Here is a 21,090-nt window from a genome sequence, read left to right as displayed (position 1 = left end):
CGAAGGAAGACGCACACGAAGCAAGTCTCGATCTCTCTTTTCTCAATCGGCTATTCGCTCTCTTGGGGAGAAAGAAACGAAGGCGGCTCTCACAGAAAGAAAGAAAGGAGCGCCTTATTTAAAAGCCATACAGCCCAGCCTAAATAAGGAAGGAACACTAAGGGTTAAGGTAATGGGCTGGAGAAGGAATTGGGCCCAAACCCAACAATTTGTATTAGATTATTTAAAATAAGAAGGGTACAAATGTAAATTTATTTCGATGTCACATTTACGGACCAAATCAGTTAATGTACAGGACTCAAGTTTAATTAATACTAAAGCATATTTTGATATACATGATAGGATAAACATTTGATATATAATATAATGACAAATTAAAGATAAATAAGATGTATGAAATTATATTTAATATTTGTATCATTTTAATAAAAGTGATTAAATTTATATATTATATTGAAATGAAAAAATTAACCTTATCATAATAAAATTTATAATTTCAAAGTTGTTGCTTGAGTTCATATTTCTTATCTGTCATATGCCGACAATGTTTGTATGATTTATTTACTTTTACCTAATTTTAATATAAATTTTAAGGTTAATCGAGTGATACTAATAATTTTATTGAGATTTATAAAAATCTTTTATATAATTATCTCGAGTTCATTTATAAATTATCATATTATATAATATATAAAAATAAATAAAAATATTTATTTGATTTTAATTTTATATTAGGGTCAAAAGACATGAGCTTTTTACAAGAGAAAAGTTTAAATATTTATAAAAATCATTTATATAATTATCTCAAGTTCAAAACACCATTAGTTTGATAATATATTAAAATAAATAAAAATAGTTGATAGGGTTCAGGACTTTTATATATTGAGGGCAATTAAGTCATTTGTGGTGTTTTTTTATCATTAAATTAAAATTATCGCATTTCATAAAAGAGATATTTTATCCTTATATAAAATTATTTATTATCATGGGCTTTCTAAAAAATACCAAACGTGAGATACAGATGATTATTTATTAATCACTCTCTTGTCCAGTGTACTACCTAAATAGATTCCTATGTTTTATTATTTAGGGATGATTAAAATTTATAACTGAGATTGACAATTTTACCTCGTATGTATTTTTTTTATGCAAAATTTTTTGACTGCGGTTTTTCATTTCTTCTCTAAATCTTTTCATTTAGTAACTTTTGACAGCCTTCTTTCTTATATGTATATATTCTCCTCTTTTGAGCTGTGTTTCTTTGCGAACTATTCAACCTTGTCTTTATTCCCCAATTCCATAGTCTCATTGTCTCCCCTCCCATCCACCCTTTTACTCTCCTCATCTGCAACCAAAAAATTTAACCAACTGAATTCAGTTCTATAGAGATTGAATTAAGAAAGGCAAATAAATTTTTATCAGTTGATGTTAAAGTAATATGTCTCTTTCAATTACCATGATGTTTTGCATCATTCTGTAGCAGAAATATTGGCTGAAACAACCAACCAAATCAAAATAAAAATCAGTGAAGTAAACACAACACAATGCCCCCATAATACAACAATCTTATCATCCTCAATCGCAAAGAAGACTGTACGATCCTAACGAACTTCATCTCAAACGCCAACCCCACTTTAGAAGATGATGGAGTTTCTATGCACAGTTTCATTGAGTAAACAACAATGATGTCTCTAAACAATACTTCTTGGAGAAGTTACACAGGATTAAACTTTTGTATTTTGTGCATGCTATTGTGTAAGAGGCACACATTCAAGCTCGATTTCTAACACTCCTCGTTCAACATTTTGCAACTTTATCGAGATACCTTGTTTCACCCTACCATCTTCCAGGGTGATAACACCATCTTTTACAAGTGTGTTCTCATTGGTTGCTTTCCACTTTCCAAGCTGCATCGATTCATTGACCGAGGAGCTTTCTGATGCTTTTGCAGCATCTAGAAGAGGTTGGATATCAATCTCAGCGTCCCCCATAAAATCGTCTGTCGTGAATGTATCCTTGTCATATACAAGCTGCCATACCAAACCGTAACATTAGTTATTATAGTAGTCTTTTACACAAGAAAACTAACATGATACTTTGCTAAAATGAAACTAAACAGTTATCGTCGTTTCATTTTGCAGATTATTACACATGTTACATTGATGGCGATATAATTTTCGAATTTCTCATTTATCATGTCAGAAGTCAGGCAGACAAAAGAGCACTGAAATGAAAACAGCTCTTCATGCCAGCAATAATTTGTGCAGAGACATCAAGAAAAATGATATATGTTCAGAAGAAATAACACTACAAGACATTTACTGATACCGTAATACAGGTTCTGCTGACGAGGAACAATTTGTTTCTATGGGAAAAAAGATCAAAATCATGGGCTTAGTCTATTACCAATTTCAAAGTTTTGGATCATAACATTACTATTAACTATAATTTTTAGTAAAATAGTAAACAGTTGGTCCAATAGTTGGTATTAGAGTTAAAAATCACGCACTTGATTTTATAAGTTGTAAATTGGTGCTTACAACAGTAGTCCTTGCTAGATGAATGATAAAAAAACGGGTGTTTTGAGCTGTGGAATCGTTCAAAAATTTTGGGTTACACTGTTACTACTGGTAATAACTTTTAGTGCATCAATAGATATTCGATGCTAGAAGACTACTTAATGACATTTTTGTCTTTGAAATGCATAAGCCTTTGAAGATTAACATGTAAACACGTTGCTGTTGCTTCTTCTTCTTGTTTATTTTTATTTTTTTATGTACATGCGCGTATGGATGTTGGTGCAGCATGAAGGCACGACTTACCAACTTTAGAGGAGGAATATTTTCTGGAATCGATAACATTAGCTTTTCATTCCAAACTGGGTTGAGGTTATTCTTTATGACTCGTGTCTTCAATGACTGTTGAACGAAATAGAGAAGGGTCGTCATATTAGAAACAACACAGCCTTAGAAATCAATAACATCTGTACATGCATATAATAAAATGAGGGTAGCAAACAAGAAAATTTACTTGATTTCCCAGTGAGAGGATGACATATGGATCACTAGTCAACATATCTCGGATAGCTAGATTGGTGCCTCTCACTACGTTAACCTTGATCAATCCTACAAACTCGACCATTCCTGCCTATAAAAAATAACTGAAATTAGTAATAATCTCCATCCATGCTTTATAAAATTTAAGCGCCAAAATAAATAAAAAAGGATTTAATTACTTGATTATGATTAATTAGTATCTAGCCTGGTCGAGCGTTAATGTATCTTTTCTGTTTAAGCTGCAAGAGTATTTACCATCGAGTAATTTTTTTTTGGTGCCTTGTGTTCTGATTTTCTCCAGCTATTACGAAATGCTGCTCCTAGACCTTGGATACGGTTACCGGTGGTTTGTTTTTCATATTGCCTCTTCTCGGTGGCAGATTGAGAATGACAGCTTGAATTTCGGCAATGAGAGGACGAAGAAAATGGAAACGAGCAAGACAGTTGTGTATCTCGGTTTACAAACTGTTGCTGCTCGTATTTTCTCCTGAGTTTCGAAAAAGGGTTATTCTAACTCACAACCATGCATAAAGAATAAAGACCCTAACTTGTTGTAGGAGTACTACTACCTTATAAAATCAGCACGCTCCTCTGGGGAGGAATCAGGTTTTGGCTTTTTATAATTATCTGGGATGTTAGTTTCATATTTCAAGTTCACCGCCGTGTTTCCACCTATTTCAGTCAAAGCATCAACTTGCTCAATGGTCCATTCATCAAGTTTCACAGATAAGACCTGCAAAAAACATGATAGATAAGTTGGTGTCAAATCTATAATGCTCAAACCTGTAACAACCTAAAAATGAGAGAAAAAACTTTGATTAGCTTGATTCTAGAAGGGGGAAAAAGGTCAAGACACTAAGAAGCCAAATATTCAAACTTCAAATCATTACATTTATGTTATCACTATTTCTTTTAGAACTTTCATCTAAGCGAATCCCACTTCTATCACAGTTACAAAAACACAAAAATATCGTTTTACACACTCTTCCAAATTCAAAAGCAAGTTAGAACTAAAACAGTTTACACCTATCATCTCAAGCCACATGTATATTCAATTAAAATGAATGAATAGAATTATCTATCTGACGGTGAATTTTTTCTTGCTTGATATAGCATCAAACTCAATAGAAAATGCATGTGACAATTATCCTATGACGAGATTGGGAAAAACTCTTAAGAATCAAACATTGGCATAAATGTTACAACCACTGCTCTTTTTTATACCTAAAAAATTATAAAAAAAACAAAGTTCAAAATTATAAGCTGTGTTACAGACCTTCGATATATGCACTCCAAGACTTCTATGTGCTCCAGAGCACTTGATACATATGAATGCTCCAATGTTCAAAGAACTGATCATCAGCAATGCAATATAAATAAAGTAATCCAAAGAAACAAAAACTCAAAACATTGCGGCTGGAAAGCCAATATCATTTAGCTATTAAAAGTAAAGGACAGGTATGATTAATTAACAGAAAAATTGCACATAAGACATGTCAGGTTTTCAAGTCTAAGTTAATCAGAGGCACATACTAACAAGATTCTTTTACCTAGTTGGACTCAATAAAACCACTTAATAAATCAATAAATGAAGAATGCCTTATATTTGGAGCCCATTGGTTACCTTTAGTCATGTTAGAATTACGTTCACACCAAAAGGAAACTTTCAATAACAAAACTACCATGATAGTTTGGCCCCATAGACTTGAAACACTTTAAAATTAAAAAACACGATAGATTTCAAAGTATGATACTTACACCCATTTTGGATCTGGAGTTCCACAATCAGCACATAGTTGATTCCCAGGTTCAGATAACATACTCTCCAGCCTACGTTGTGTACCTGATAGGCATAAAGTATAAAAAATATAAAAATCAGAAGTGGCATGCCGATACATCAGTTACTCATTAATCATCTCTGGGAAACGATATCGACACAAAAGCCTGATACTGACCATGCCAGCAGGTCATGTTAATGAAGAGAGAATGAATTAGGAACATATTTAGTGCCAATAATGCAGGACATTAGACAAGACTTTTAAGGAGGAACGCATTCTGATCAGGAGAGAATGGTGTACAGGGGAACCTTCAAACTATTTCCCCATATAAGTGTAAAAATGTTGCTCAATACACATTCTCCTGCCACCCCCAAGAAAAGGGACAGTCAAAGATTATCACAAATTTAATTGATAACCTTATAATTGCATAAGCATACGGGTGATCATCATTGACTTTGTTCTTTCTTTGGCATGATGTTGGCGAGTGCTATAGATATGAAAACAATCCGACACAGGAAATCAAGAAGCTAAAGTTTCACTTACTTGGAGTTTTTTGCCATTCCTTCGGGCAGTGACCCCTTATTCTTGAAGTCTCCATTCGTAAGAGATCATGAAGACAGGAACCTGATCCATTTGATGCATAAATGTTACAACAACAATTTCAGCTATCACAGTTCTGTAAGAATTTTCATTAAACAAATAACGCGTACTAAATTTTCTAACTAAAACTCGAACAAGTTCGAATTTTAAAGAAATCGGCAAATAATGGACAAATGTGGCATTTGATTATAGATTAAAAAAAAGATCCGCCAAAAACCAATTAATCAGCAAGTTAAACTTTCCAAACCCCTTTTCAGACTCATTATCGTGCAGAAAATCAATCAAACCTCCTAAAAGCATCAAATTCAAAAAAATTAAAAAAGATCCAGCTCAGTCTTCTGACTTTTCCATTGCCAAAATTTATAATTAATTCCCACTGAGAATTTCCATGAAGTGAAAATGTTCCTATACTTACAATAATTTAATCTCGATATGTAATGATTCCACTAATCAGCGACCAGTCACATAAAAAAATAAAATAAAACAACAGAAACCCGCGGAAGACAAATTACCAGAGAATTTACAGGCAACATCGTCTGTTTCCAGCTTTCCTTCTTCAATAGACATTTCAGCCGCAAAAAAAAAAAAAAAAAAATCAGACCCACGTCCGAAAAATAGTGGAACTACCTTGAAGATGTCATTTTATTGCTTCGATTCTGCCTTCATCAAAAGGACAGACCATAAAAACGACAAGAATTATTCCATTATCACAGGAGAAACGAAACACCAAAATGCAAGGTGATGCACAAACCAAAAAGAAGATAATAAACGAATAAATTTACGAACAAACCTGACATAATCAATGCAGGTCGATGACGATAAACTGAGATGGTATCATTGGAACATTTTCAATCACGTTCACCAGAAGTAGTTGCACGGATTAAATATATGCCCATTTCCCAAATTAATATCAATCAATTTAAGCAATAAATCGCAATAAACAATCCAGCTGAACAATTTGGATGGAAATAAATTAATCGATTTGCAAATCGGTTTGAAATTTTTTTCCCGGATTTTGTTTGGTTCCTGGAGGATTTATATTAGATTCTTTATTTTTTATTATATAATATATTTTAAATTACAGGGCAAAAAGCAAGTGGGGGGTGGATAATTGCCTAAAACATTGACATGAAAATACCACTAAAAGCGCACTTTGGAGTCTTGTCAAACTTTGATGTTTCAACTTTATTATTACATCACAAAAAAGTTGTTATATAAGTGGAGAAAGAAAAACAATCTTGATTTGTTAAAAATAAAAATTTATGATGAAAAATAAAATTTCAAACTCAAAAATATATTAAACTACGTACTTTATAAATTTTTTTCAACTTAATTGTATATCTTATTCATAAATTGAGAGACATATTTATAGAATTTTTTTGAAAATAATGCAAAAATAATTACATACATCATCACACACTAATTTTTAATATTTCTAACTCTTATTTTCAAGACCCCCTCTTGTGATGATGATCATGATACAATGATCGTCTTCATTACGTATTTTTATACTGCCTTGTTAAAACCTTACCAGGAAAAACCAATTGGGATAAAAATCATAGTAAAGAAAAAAGAGTGCAATCACGTAAACTCCCACTCATGTTAACACGAACTATTCTTCACAAATTTCGTAGATTGTACATCTCAATGTTATATATATGTTTTCTGAATATTATCGTAGGAAGTGTCTTTGTAAAAAGATTTGATGAATTTTCACTTGATTGAATGTAATAAATATCAATATTTTTATTCTTCTCAAGCTCTTGATAGAATGCGAAGAACTTAGGGGAATATGTTTAGTTCTGTCACTTTTTACATATCATTCTTTCATTTCAGTAACACATGTAGCATTATCTTTATATAGTGTCATAGACTTCTCGTCAAATGATAATCTGCATGAGATTTGAATATGTTGGGTCATTGATTTTCATCGCACACATTCACGGATTGCTTCATGTAGTGCCATAATTTCGGCATGATTTTATGAAGTTGTTACGAGTGTTTGTTGAACGCCAAGAAATTGCAGTGCCTCCATGAGTAACTACAAATCTGGTTTGGGAACGTACGTCTAGATCAGATAAGTATACAACATCAGCATAACCAATATACTTTGATTGATATCTTTTGAGTACAAAAGTCTCAAGTCTGTCGTTCCTCATGGATAACGGAACATATGTTTCATTCTGCTCCAGTGTCTGTTTGTTGGATATGAGCTAAATCTTGCCAATAAATTTACAACAAAAGATATATCAGGGCTTGTACAATTTGCAAGATACATAAATACACCAATAGCACTTGATACGGTACCTTTAGACTAAGAATAAATTCATCATCTTCGCATGGACGAATGAATCTTTTTTTTTTTTTAAATGTTTAATGATCTAATAACAATTGGAGTACTTAAATAATTTGATTTGTCCATATTAAAACTTTCAAGGAAATTTTCTATATAGTTTGACTGATGAACAAATATTTCACATTCTTTTTGTTCAATTTGCAAACCCAGACAACATTTTGTTTTTCTAAGGTCTTTCATTTCAATTCTTCCTTCAAGTACAACACACCTTCTCTAATTTCCTTATTCGTTCGAATGATGTTTAAATCATCAACATATACAACAATAATTGCGTATTTGTTTGTTTTTTTTTAATGAAAACACATTTTATTATTATCAATTAATTTTCTTATTTAACATTCGAATAAAAACCCAGAATCAATTAATTTTCTTATTTTTAAAATCTTAAATTTAATATTTTGTTATATACATACATGATTGTTTCAAACTTGGATTTCATTAAAAATATTGTTTAGTGGTATCGGAGTTTATTTAATTTATTTTTTTTATTTTTGAAAATAGATAATTAGAATGGATATTTTGAATATATGAATATGATTATTTCGTTCTTAAACTTTGGTATATACATATTTTTTGTCTATTTATATACATCATATAGGTTTTAAAATTTAAAATTATTCATCATATTATATTAATATGTATATAGCAGTATTCCGGTACGACTCTCTAGTTAAACTGGTCCGACCCCTCAGACTGTTTTTTCAGATAAACCGATTCGATTACCAATCATGCAAGGAAAATTTATAAAAATCAGTTAAATCCACAAAAATCTATTATTTAAAAAATCATTAAATATCTAGATTAAATACCCTCGAAAGATCGAAATATCAAACTTTGAGGGAGATTGAGTTCTTGCCATTCCAAGGACATTATCCTTATGCTAGATTTAATAGGAACATTAATCCACAATATTTTGAAAATGTCGGGTCAAGCGGGAAGCTGATGTATTTGGACCATATTTTGTGATTCGGGCCAAAATGACAGCCCAATATCTATTTCCCTTTGGTTTTCTTGCTTCCCTGAAAGTAACGTCAAGATTGTGGATATGGCAATCGCAGCAGTCCTCCCCTCCACACAAATCTGGAGAAATTCTGCATCCCTCCCAAGAGAATTTAAGCTGAGACCCAAAACTTGGCCGTTGGAAAGAATATCCCTCGTTCGAGCTTCTTCCAAGTTTCAGAAACAAAGAGGAGAAGAAGAAGACACTAACGAGAAGCCGCCATTTATTTCCCTACAGGTTAATAATGTTTTCTTTCACATAACTCTCTAATCAGCTGTGCATGATTTTTCAATAATTGTTTGGGCAGGAGGATTTGAATTATGTGGTGAAGTTAGGAAGTGGTAGTGTGGTAGGTGCAGCTGCTATAAAATATGGAAGCATCATATTTCCAGAGATCACACGACCAAATATAGCTCAGGCCTTGATTATGATTTCAGGTCCTGTATTACTTGCTGTCTTGCTCTTGATCTTTCAGAGTAGACCGCCAACAAAGTGATTTCATTCCCATGTATGACGATATATTATTGGAGCTGACTGCAGTTTAGTTGTTATTGGGGTAAGAAATGGGTTGCTTTTGTTACCCAGAATATATGTGGAAATGAAATTGAACATGCATAGAACTTAAGATTCTAGTACTTAGAAATTTTATAGCAAAGCCGAAACCAAATCGAAGTTTGTAATATTTTACATTGTTCTTAAAACAGATCCATCTCCTCACGTAGTGCTTCGAGGTTCATGATAGATGACTGATACAATGGGCAGAACCTGTAGTAACTCAGCACAAATTACTACACCGACGAACTGAAACAATACCTATACTTTATCACGGAATAAAGAGGCAGCAGCAGCCGAGAGTGAAACAATTGTATGATGAAGAGAGAAAAATGGAACTATCGTCTTTGTGTCATGCACTCAGTCGATGCTCTCTCCGACTTCTACGTTTAGGACTCTCACCACGTCGCCTATCATCATCCCGACTCAGTACGACACTCTATTCACATCAACTCCTCTTGTTATCCTAGCCCCACCAACTTGCCTATACTTATCATGTTAAGGCTTAAATTCCTCCTCGTCTTCGCCTCTACGCACATTCTTAGGCTTAGACATGCTCCCACTTGTACTAACCTCCAGCCTATCCAACATCTCGTGGTATGGCTCCGACTGGGTTCTCATCATCCTATTGAAATGACTGAACAACGCCTTCATTTGGATATTGGAAAGTCGTTGTTTCAAGTCATCTCCTACATTCTTCTCTAGTTTTCTTTCGGACATTGTACCTGCAAGAAACATTAGTAGAATAAAAAAAATATTCCTCACCTGCATTCTCACGGTCACTCCAAAGAAAATTCACTAGGCTCTCTTTTTTTTCTCCTAACTTTAAATACTCACTCCAAAAAAATAACGCTTGGACTCAATTATTTTCACTTGAATTTGAGAGTTATCTCAAATGTGGCTTAAGCTTTGTATTTGTATATATCAAACTAACAAATTCAACTCGTGGACACTCGCAACTGTCTCACTTGGACTGCGCAAAGCCAAGAAATTTGAATTTTTTTTATTGTGCGACACTTGAATATGAGTCATAAGGACATCTCCAATGGCTGCACCAAAATGGTGAAGTCAATGCCTACCAATAGGGGCTGCGCTGTTTTGCTAAAATAGCGTAGTCCCCTTCCTCTGCACCAAATTTGACGCAGAGGAAGGCCTCTGCGCCAATTTGGCGCAGAGGTTTTCAATTTTTTTTAATTTTTTTTATTACAAATATTTATATTAAAAATATAAACATTATTTAAATAATAGTATAATATATATTTTATTATTAATAATTAGATATTTAATAATAAAAATTAAAGAATAATAATTATTGATTTTTTAAATATTTATTTATGATAATTATTAATAATTAAGGAATAATTTAATTTATTGAAATATAAATATTATTCATAATTAAAAATATATTAAATAAAATATAATAATTAATATATGTAAAATAAAAAGAATATTTTGAGAATAATATTTTTGGTGAAAGATTTGAATTAAATGGATTGGAGATTGATTTTTTATTTAGTGCAGAAATCGCACTATTTTAGTGTAAAATTTACACCAAAATAGATTTTGTGGTTGGAGATGGCCTAAGGAGGCAAGAACAAAATATCAATGCTAACTAGTAGCAAAATTTTCGAATTTTTCGTACTTTTTTTTTTAAGATTTGCACAAGAAGGATTTGTGCAACTCGAAAAACGAAAAACAACTCACAAAATTTCGAGAATCACAAGATCCACAAAAGAATGAAGAACGATAGAACAACGCAGATCTGAAGACAAACGAATGATTAACGTAGATCTGATAATAAAAACGAGATACTTACTTGACGAAACGGAACCAAAAGCTCTGATACCAAATGATGCGTTCTTCAAATACGAAAAGCAAGCGTGTTTTAAAACAGAATAGCGCCCTCGATTCGACGAAATAAAGAATGTTGTGTTGTCCTGATCTTTTTTTTTTGAAACAAGTAAAGTTTTGTGATATTCACCTCCAAGCTACGAAAAACTTAGCAGCAAATATTCACGAAGATACTGATCTCAAAAAAATCGTCAAAGAACCTGTCTTTGACAATTGAGTGAAAAATAATGGACAAATGCCAGAAAGACTAAATCTTAGATAAGTTTGATTTTTGGTTGTGTAAAGAAAAACTTCGAAAATTTTGAGAGAAAACTCACAAAAGTATATTCAATCTTCAATTATTGTTCAATAATGTTTTTATAATGTGTTTGTATGGAACAATACAATAAAAATCGCAATCTAGGGTTTTCATTTTCAAATCCGCACTCCGGAGCGTTGAGGGGAGGGGAATTCTGGCCGATGGGGCGTGGGGTCTCGCAAATAATGCACAGAGGCGCACTGGGGCAGCTACTTCAGCCGCTGGAGCACGTCCCGGCTGCCTTCCGGGTTCATTTCACCCTCAAATACTTTGTTGCTTGATACGTCTTCATGGAATGCTTCATTGAACTTCTTCAAGCTTTCAAATGCGCTTGATTCTTCATCTTTAATAATCATCAAGCTTGTACGATCGAGACAATACACCTACATGTATCTTCTCCTAAGATTTAGAACATAATGTTTGGTCAGATTCATATCAGTCTTGGCCCATGAGCGTGCACTACAAAAAAACAAAGCCCATCAACATCGGTGAAAAACCATTGTTGTAGACCATTTAAAACTATTGTTAAAGGTCTCGTTGTTAAAGGGGCGCTTGTCTCGGTGAAAGACAACGGTTTAACAACGAGTTTTCACTGTTGTCTTTTAGCGCGATTGACAATAGTTTGAAAATGTTTTTAAAACCATTATCTTTGAGCGCTATAGACAACAGTTTCACGACGTTTTTAAATCGATGTATTTTGGTACAATGAAAAACAGTTTCACAACAAATAAAAATTGTCGTCTTTTGTTCGAGATAGATAACAATTTGAAACAAAAAAAAACATAGCATTTTCAACCCATTGTATTTTGCTTTGTTTTACATCATTTTAAAACCAATATCCTATTTAAAAATCAATTTACAAAAACGTTGTCGATTATATTTAAACCATAAAATTTTCAATTAATTAAAAAAATTAGGCCAACAACAAGCCGAACTATATATAAATTAAACCTTACAGAAAATCAATTCAAACATCATCAAAGTACAATTGTTCAAAAAGACCTAAATGCATGAATTACAATAGAAATATATCATTCATAGACTTGTAATCTACCCACAATTACACCAGAAAAATATGTAGCCATATTCCACAAACTTTTTATCTAAGTTTACAAAACTAAAAAGTTCCTCACAACCGATAATTGTGCATATCAATTCCAAAAGAGTAGATTTCTTGTGAGACGATCTCACGAATATTTATATGTGAGACGGGTCAACCCTACCGATATTCACAATAAAAAGTAATAATCTTAGCATAAAAAATAATAATTTTTTATGGATGACCCAAATAAGAGATCTGTATAACAAAATATGACCCGTGAGACCGTCTCACACAAGTTTTTGCCTTCCAAAATATCTTGGAATTGCTTGTTGGATCGAATTTCTTTGCTAGTGCATCTTGTAAGATATCATTACACTGCTTTTGAATAGAAAAAAAACTCATGATTTTAATCCAGTTCACATCTAGTAAAGGATGATCTAAAAATCAAAAAGTTAAAACTAACATATTCTATATCTTCCCAAATTACAACCAAACAAGAATAAAGAAATAATAAAGAAACATCAAATGAGAACTCATATCCATACCTACTCATAAACCACTATTGTAAAATCCGAGATCTCGATTTTATCGTGATAGTAGTTGTAATTTTTTTGATTGGATAATTCTACCGTGTACAATAATTTTTCTCAAGAATTTAAATAATATCGTGTATATTATTTTTCAGATTTTGAGATATGCAGAATTTTACCAGATATAGACCTAAGATTTGATATACCGAGATAAAGATTTAAGCAGGAAGATAACTCAATCTTGGATTACAAATCTTGAAGAAAATATCATGTGATTTTCGAAAATATGGGAAGATTTTGTTAAGGATTTTCGAAAATAGTAGGGAAAGTCTACGCGATAAATACAGACTGGGAAGAATTTAAAAGATTTAGCCACCAGGATTTTAGGAAAAATAATCCAAATATTATTTGTGGAAAAATACCACTAAATTTCGGATTTAAGTAAGCAAATTTATGGGATTTAAGAAATATAATTTTTATTATTTTAGGAAGTCAAAAATCAACCGAATATTGGGAATTAGACACAAAAGTCGAAATTTTACAGACTGGGCAAGGCATAATTTCGAAAATTATCCTTGGGATATATACATACAATTCAAAATTTAGGATAAAGAATAAAGGTAGATTTGATCACGATTTTAAATGAAGATTTGATTCAGAATTCAAACGCGATTTGATACACGATCAGGATAGCAGCCAACCCCTATAAATAAGAGGGCTCAGTGTCTCGAAAATCACACCATTTTACTCTCAAATTTTCGAGAATTCCCCCCCTCCCTAGTTCCTTAGGATTTTCGAGCACAGCGAAGCGCTGCTACAGTCCAGCCACCGGAGTTTTCACGTTTTTCTTCAAGAAGTTTAAGGTAAGTGGGCTTGTTTTAAAGATTAAAATTCGTTATGCATGTATTTTCGTTTTTGAAAAATTCGGGCGAGTACAATTCTTCTTCTACACCCTTTTGGTTACGATGTTTTTGGCATGAATCTCAGTGTCGGGTTAATGATGCGCACGTGGTATGAATTATGTTTGCATGGTATGTATATTTCGAAAATTGCATGTTGTTTTTATTGTACTCGAACGGCCCTCACTTGCTGAGTGACGAACATATCACTCACCACTTACTCTACCCTCCCAGATAAATCAGAAGAAGAAATAGAGAAAGAAGAATCAGACACCAGTTTTTGGACTGATAGTGGACGCATGAAGAATTTTAATTAAGAATGTGTTATTGTGAGTTTTAATTCAAGTTATAAACGCTTCCGCATATTTTTATCGTTTTCAGAGTTACTATTTGTAAAGACTATTCCATTTTTATGGTATTTATGATATATAAACTGGTTTGGTTTATACTGTACTACGAGGCTTGTTGTTTAGCAATTATGTGATTGTTGAATAACGTCGGTGTCGACTAACCCTGGTCTCGGGACGTGACAACTATCAGATATAAAATCAAAAATCCATATACAGTGATCCAAATTTGAACCAAGGAAACTGGAATGCTGATGTTAATACACAATTATACTTTTTAAAATCGCCAAAATGTTGAGAAGATAAGATCTCATTTCAGATATTACTTTGAGAGATGATATCAACAAAAGGCATGTGTATTCAAACTTGCCAAGCGAACAAGAAATTTGGGGTCAATATTATTCTCACAAATCTTGACTTCCTAAGGGGCATTACCCTCCCTGTGACCAGTACATAAAACCCAATCCCAGAATTTACATCTTAAGGATAGACCACCCACATAAATACAATGATATCAGTTTATGTTGCATAAGTTCAAATTAAAAGCAGGCCAAAATGAAAATGAATACGGACAATGATAAGTAGATAACATATAATTATAATTTGAGATAAAGCGAGATAATATTATTATCAATCGTATTGAATCCCCCTCGATAGTTGCAACTCCTGTGGTAATTTGTCTCATAAATCTCATCACGTAATAACCACATTGTTTCGCATCTAGTTGCCTGGGAGCCTATGTTAAAAAACGTCAAATTGTTAATGACGAATATACACATTAAACTATTAGCTCGAAACAGAAATACACATACATGTATTACTTCGTATATCAAATTCTAATTCAAAATCAATAGCATATTATACTATTTATCGGATATAAATTGATTGAAAAATATGTCAAACAGGTTTTTTTTAAAAAATAAAAAATCTATTACAATCATCTCAACGCAACGTTGCCAAAATTCTAAGATTACGACGATTGATCAACTCAACCCAAATTTCGCATGGGTTTCTATTACGATCTACGTACACGAAGAACAAAGCCTCTGATTGTAGACCTGATTAGAAGATTGAAGAAAGTTCGTATGGATTTACTAGAAAGACCAACTCCGTTAATTTCAAACTGGTTTTGTGTCCATTGTTCTAAAAAGTAAAGTAAATCAAATCTAAATAACTAATGAATGATTAAAATCTACAACATCCAATAACATTTTGAACGTCGAAACAAAAATTTTAAAAATTTATGTTGCGTCTTGGGTCCGAAAAAACGTTAATCCAACATGATATGGGATAGAGAGTTACTAAGGAAAGGGTTGCAATGGAGGATAGCATCTGGGCAGCAAGTGCATGTTTTCAAGGACCCGTGGTTTTTCCGTCCTAAACTTTTCAGGCTTATTACACATACATACCCAAACCAGGTTCACATGCGTGTTCGTGACTTGTTGATCCTCAATGAAGAATGGGATTGGTATTAGGTCCGACTGATCACTTTATGTGAAGTATATCACTGGGAACTTTTACGTATCCCTACAGGTTTTATGAAAAGAGAAGATAAGATCTTCCGGCATTACGACACTAAAGGAGAATATACCGTAAAATCAAGCTGTCATATCTCGCAGATACCAGTGATGAGGCAGGTAGTAATGGCCTATCTTGTGGTTTATCCGGGGCGCTACAGGGAATGTGGGAACTGAAAATTCACAGTAAAGTCAAGATTCATTTGTGGCGAGCTTTGGCTAAAGCTCTCCCAGTGACGGTTAACTTGGTTGTGCGAGGAGTCAAGACACCTGTATTTTTCCCTCTTTGCGACAATGCTCCTGAAGATGACAACATTATGGCCTCTTAAGTTCTTTTCGAGGAGGCTCCTTTGAAGATCTTTTAGTTGGGTTTTTGAGAACCACAAATTTTTTGTATTAATCTGCTTGGATTGAGAGAAATAAGGTTGTCTTTCAACGAAAAGACCATCAAATGATGATGTTGTGGCTTGAGCTGATAGCATGGGAGAAAATTTTCGATTATTCCTCAAGATTCAAAACCCCTCGAGCCAAACACAGAATTCCATCCCCAAGTGGCAGCCACCCAATGCTGGAATGCTCAAAATTAATGTGGATGCAACCGTGAAAGACTCAATGGATTATTTCAGTATCGGCATGGTCGTTAGGGATCAAGATGGTGTTGTTCTCTTGGCCTTTGTCAGAAATGATGGCAGTGAAGGAGGGGTATTGCTAGCTGCACATTTTGGTTGATCAAATCAGACGCTCTTTGCAGTGGTTAGAGCCATACATCAACCATCTCCCTTCGCAATGGATGCACGACTCGCAGAGGAGATTAGAAGTTACTGCCCTAGTGATCCAGTATTGCCCTCGGTTGGCCAATCTCGCAGAGCATGAACTTGCCAACGTGATCTTAATTTTCAGGAAGTTATTCCTTTGTTTATGAAATCTTTTGTAATAACTGACTTGGCTTAATTTTAAGAAATCAGATTCATTCTCAAAAAAAAAAAGGAAATATCTCTATTTCTTGTGGTTACACCACAGTTCTTGATTTTTTTCATGACGTTAATTTGAATGCATATCCATTTGTCTTACATTCAAAGTAAGAGGGGGAAGTCAATTCGCTTACAGAAAGATAAGTGTCCCTCGTATGAACCACTTTTTGTCGTTTTCGAGATTTTCTTAAGCGACAAACTTTGTGAGACAAATCAATATATATTACATAATAATTATTTTTTTATATCAAAAATTATATTTTATTTTGTTATGTTGTGAATAAATATTATGTAATATAAAATGAAAAGTCAAAAATATTACTTTTTAACTACACATATAGACCTGGATCTTTTGGAAGAAGAGGATGGCACCATTGAATCATCATTCTCAAATAGTCACATGTGACTATTTGAGTTTGGGAAAGTTCTCTTTACTACGTATTGTGTTTGATATCATTATAAAAATAGCACATTTTCAGCGCCAGCCATATCCATGAATTTAAAGCTAAAATTTGCTTTTCGACAATATTTGTGATACCGATACGCAATACTTTTAAAAGTAAAATAAATATTTATAATAAATGTAAGTAATATAAGAAATTTTGTCTCTCTTTTGTCAGTATATTAGAAAAGGTTTCAAATAAAACTTAACTGTCAAATTTTCCATTATTTGACGAGAAAACAAACTAACAAATATATATTTACTTATATTAAAGCGTGAAGTTGAGAGAAAGGACCAGTTTAGTCCCGATACCAGGTAACACCCCCAAACACGTGAATTTTCCACCACACCACATCACAAGGGCAATACCACGTGGGATGCGCTCTTCTCTCCACCACACATGTCGCTTCTGGTTGCACTGCTGTTTCTTTGTCTCTTCGTATCCCTCATCCTCCTTTGTTTTTCTTGCCTTAGTTCTCGTTTTCCCCGGGTTGCAGCAAAAAGATCCCAACAAAAAAATCCTTGCTTGGTGTGTTGTCTGCATCCTTCTTCTTCCAGCTTCTCGATGTCACCTCTACTGTGTTGCTTTCCCCTTTGTACAGACTAGTGAGATTCTACTGTGTTTGCTTTCTTCCCCTTTTCCCCGCGAGCTTATCTTGAAATCTTGAGTTTTTTCTTTCTCTTCTCTTGTTTTGTTTGTATGTTTTTTAGAGTTGCTTCGTTTTTGATTGGTTCGCTTCCTTGTTCTATTTTTTGTTCGTCCGCTTTGCTCTCTTTGACATTGTTCCTTTCCCTTTTACCTTGCCTAGGTTTTTGCCTTCCCCCCATTGCCGCGAGCAAGGTCCAGAAAAAAAAGGTTTGTTCGGTTCGTCGGAGACAGTTTTTTTCTTCTTCCAGCTTCTCGCTCTTATCTCTGCTGCCTGCCTTTCTCCTCTCTCGCCATTGGTAAGTTTCTACTGCTTTTACTTTGTCCGTTATTTTTTATTTTACCCCTGATTCTTGTGTTTTTTCTTCTTTTGTTCTTATTCTAGGTGTATGCCTTTCACAGCTGCTTCGTTTTGGGTTGTTAGCTTCCTTGTTATGTTTTCACCTTGGCTCTCTTGCTCTTTAACTTTCTTCCACCTACTCTTGCGTTGTCTGGGATTTCTGAAAACTTGACATTGCCAGAATCCATGCACTACACCATTGTCGTAGCCGAAATGGTAGATTCTCCTGCTACATTACAATACCTCCCCCAAACACGTGTCTCTTCCACCACACCACAGCACATGAACAATACCACGTGGTATGTGCTCTTCTCTCCACCACGCCCGTAGCTTCCGGTTGCACCGCTGTTCTTTGTCTCTTCGCATCCCTCATCCTCCTTTGTTTTTCTTGCATTGGTTCTCGTTTTCCCCGGGTTGCAGAAAAAAGATCCCAGCAAAAAAAGCCTTGCTTTGTATGTTGTCTGCGTCCTTCTTCTGACAGCTTCTCAGCGTCACCTCTGCTGCGTTGCTTTCCCCTTTGTACAGATTGGTGAGATTCTACTGTGTTCGCTTTCTTCCCTTTTCCCCGCGAGCTTATATTGAAATATTGAGTTTGTTCTTACTCTTCTCTTGTTTTGTTTGTCTGTTTTTTAGAGTTGCTTCGTTTTTGGTTGGTTCGCTTCCTTGTTCTATTTTTTGTTCGTCTGCTTTGCTCTCTTTGACATTGTTCCTTTCCCTTTTACCTTGTCTAAGTTTTTGCCTTCTCCCTATTGCCGCGAGCAAGGTCCAGAAAAAAAAGCTTTGTTCGGTTCGTCGGCGGCAGTCTTTTTCTTCTTCCAGCTTTTAGCTCTTATCTCTGCTGCCTACCTTTCTCCTCTCTCGCCATTGGTAAGTTTCTATTGCTTTTACTTTGTCCCTTTTTTATTTTACCCCTGATTCTTGAGTTTTTTCTTCTTTTGTTCTTATTCTACGTGTATGCCTTTCACAATTGTTTCGTTTTGGGTTGTTAGCTTCCTTGTTATGTTTTCACCTTGGCTCTCTTACTCTTTTTAACTTTCTTCTGTCTACTCTTGCCTTGTTCTTGTCTGGGATTTCTGAAAATTTGACATTTCCAGATTCCATGCACTACACCATTGTCGTAGCCGAAATGGCTGATTCTCCTGCTCCATTACAATACCTCCCCCAAACACGTGTCTCTTCCACCACACCACAGCACAGGGATAATACCACGTGGGATGTGCTCTTCTCTCAACCACGCATGTAGCTTCCGATTGCACCGTTGTTTCTTCGTTGCTTCGTATCCCTCATCCTCCTTTGTTTTTCTTGCATTGGTTCTCATTTTCCCCGGGTTGCAGCAAAAAATATCCCAGCAAAAAAAGCCTTGCTTTGTATGTTGTCTGAGTCCTTCTTCTAACAGTTTCTCAGCATCACCTCTGTTGCGTTGCTTTCCCCTTTGTAAGGACTGGTAAGATTCTACTGTGTTTGCTTTCTTCCCCTTTTCCCCGCGAGCTTATCTTGAAATCTTAAGTTTGTTCTTCCTCTTCTCTTGTTTTGTTTGTCTGTTTTTTTGAGTTGCTTCGTTTTTTGTTGGTTCGCTTCCTTGTTCTATTTTTTGTTCGTCTGCTTTAATCTCTTTTACATTGTTCCTTTCCCTTGTACCTTGCCTAAGTTTTTGCCATTCCCCCATTGCCGTGAGCAAGGTCGAGAAAAAAAGGTTTGTTCGGTTCATCGGCGGCAGTCTTCTTCTTCTTCCAGCTTCTCGCTCTTATCTCTGCTGCCTGCCTTTCTCCTCTCTCGCCATTGTTTGCTTTCTTCCCCTTTTCCCCGCGAGCTTATCCTAAAATCTTGAGTTTGTTCTTCCTTTTCTCTTGTTTTGTTTGTCTGTTTTTTAGAGTAGCTTCGTTTTTGGTCGGTTCCTTGTTCTATTTTTTGTTCGTCTGCTTTGCTATCTTTGTCATTGCTCTTTTTCCTTTTACCTCGGCTAGGTTTTTGTCTTTTCCCCATTGCCGCGAGCAAGGTCAAGAAAAATAGGTTTATTCGGTTCGTCGGCGGTGGTCTTCTTCTCTTTTCAGCTTCTCGCTCTTATCTTTGTCGCCTGTCTTTCTCCTCTCTCGCCATTGGTAAGCTTCTACTACTTTTACTTTGTCCCCTTTTATTATTTTACCTTTGATTCTTGTGTTTCTTCTTCTTTTGTTCTTATTTTATGTGTATGCCTTTCACAGCTGCTTTGTTTTGGGTTGTTAGCTTCCTTGTTATGTTTTCACCTTGGCTCTTTCTCTTGTTAACTTTCTTCAATCTCCCCTTGCCTTGTTCTTGTCTGGGATTTCTGAAACCTTGACATTTCCAGAATCCATGGGCTACACCATTGTCGTAGCCGAAATGATTGATTCTCCTGCTACATTACAATACCTCCCCCAAACACGTGTCTCTTCCACCACACCACAGCACATGGACAATACCACGTGGGATGTGCTCTTCTCTCAACCACGCCCGCAGCTTCCGGTTGCACCACTGTTTCTTTGTCTCTTCGTATTCCTCATCCTCCTTTGTTTTTCTCGCCTTGGTTCTCGTTTTCTCAAAAAAAGCCTTTCTTTGTATGTTGTCTGCGTCCTTCTTCTTCCAGCTTCTCAGCGTCACCTCTGATGCGTTGCTTTCCCCTTTGTACAGATTGGTGAGATTCTACTGCGTTCGCTTTCTTCCCTTTTTCCCCGCGAGCTTATATTGAAATATTGAGTTTGTTCTTACTCTTCTCTTGTTTTGTTTGTCTGTTTTTTAGAGTTGTTTCGTTTTTGGTTGGTTCTCTTCCTTGTTCTATTTTTTGTTCATCAGTTTTGCTCTCTTTGACAATGTTCCTTTCCTTTTACCTTGCCTAGATTTTTTTCTTTC

The 21,090-nt window shown here is 34.6% G+C and overlaps 1 protein-coding gene across 3 annotated transcripts; it reads right to left on the bottom strand.

Annotated features, from left to right (window-relative positions):
• Positions 1-1,531: 1,531 nt before the first annotated feature.
• On the bottom strand, positions 1,532-6,465 carry LOC140810140 (probable ADP-ribosylation factor GTPase-activating protein AGD11). Of its 3 annotated transcripts, none has more exons than XM_073167967.1 (10): positions 6,225-6,465; positions 5,947-6,090; positions 5,378-5,458; positions 4,815-4,899; positions 4,333-4,408; positions 3,626-3,789; positions 3,312-3,543; positions 3,031-3,147; positions 2,823-2,918; positions 1,532-2,030 (listed from the first exon to the last, which is right to left on the bottom strand). In XM_073167967.1, the coding sequence occupies exons 2-10, from the start codon at positions 5,999-6,001 to the stop codon at positions 1,749-1,751; spliced, it is 1,188 nt and encodes a 395-aa protein (XP_073024068.1). In that variant the 5' UTR covers positions 6,002-6,090; positions 6,225-6,465; the 3' UTR covers positions 1,532-1,748. The 3 variants fall into 3 exon arrangements, with proteins under 3 accessions (XP_073024068.1, XP_073024070.1, XP_073024069.1); XM_073167969.1 differs by having other exon boundaries at positions 6,062-6,090; XM_073167968.1 differs by having other exon boundaries at positions 5,947-5,988.
• Positions 6,466-21,090: the final 14,625 nt, after the last annotated feature.

The sequence above is a fragment of the Primulina eburnea genome, chromosome 13, assembly GCF_022965805.1.
Source record: "Primulina eburnea isolate SZY01 chromosome 13, ASM2296580v1, whole genome shotgun sequence".
Lineage (NCBI taxonomy): Eukaryota > Viridiplantae > Streptophyta > Magnoliopsida > Lamiales > Gesneriaceae > Primulina > Primulina eburnea.
This window is presented reverse-complemented; position numbering and strand designations above follow the sequence as displayed.

Excerpts from the sequence above, each read along its gene's own strand:
- LOC140810140 (XM_073167967.1), bottom strand. The coding sequence starts at position 6,001 with ATGTCTATTGAAGAAGGAAAGCTGGAAACAGACGATGTTGCCTGTAAA. Across the intron at positions 4,409-4,814 it reads ACTCCAGATCCAAAATGGGT|TTCTTTGAACATTGGAGCAT; the intron begins GTAAGTATCATA and ends GCTGATGATCAG. Across the intron at positions 3,544-3,625 it reads GAGCGTGCTGATTTTATAAG|GAGAAAATACGAGCAGCAAC; the intron begins GTAGTAGTACTC and ends TTCGAAACTCAG.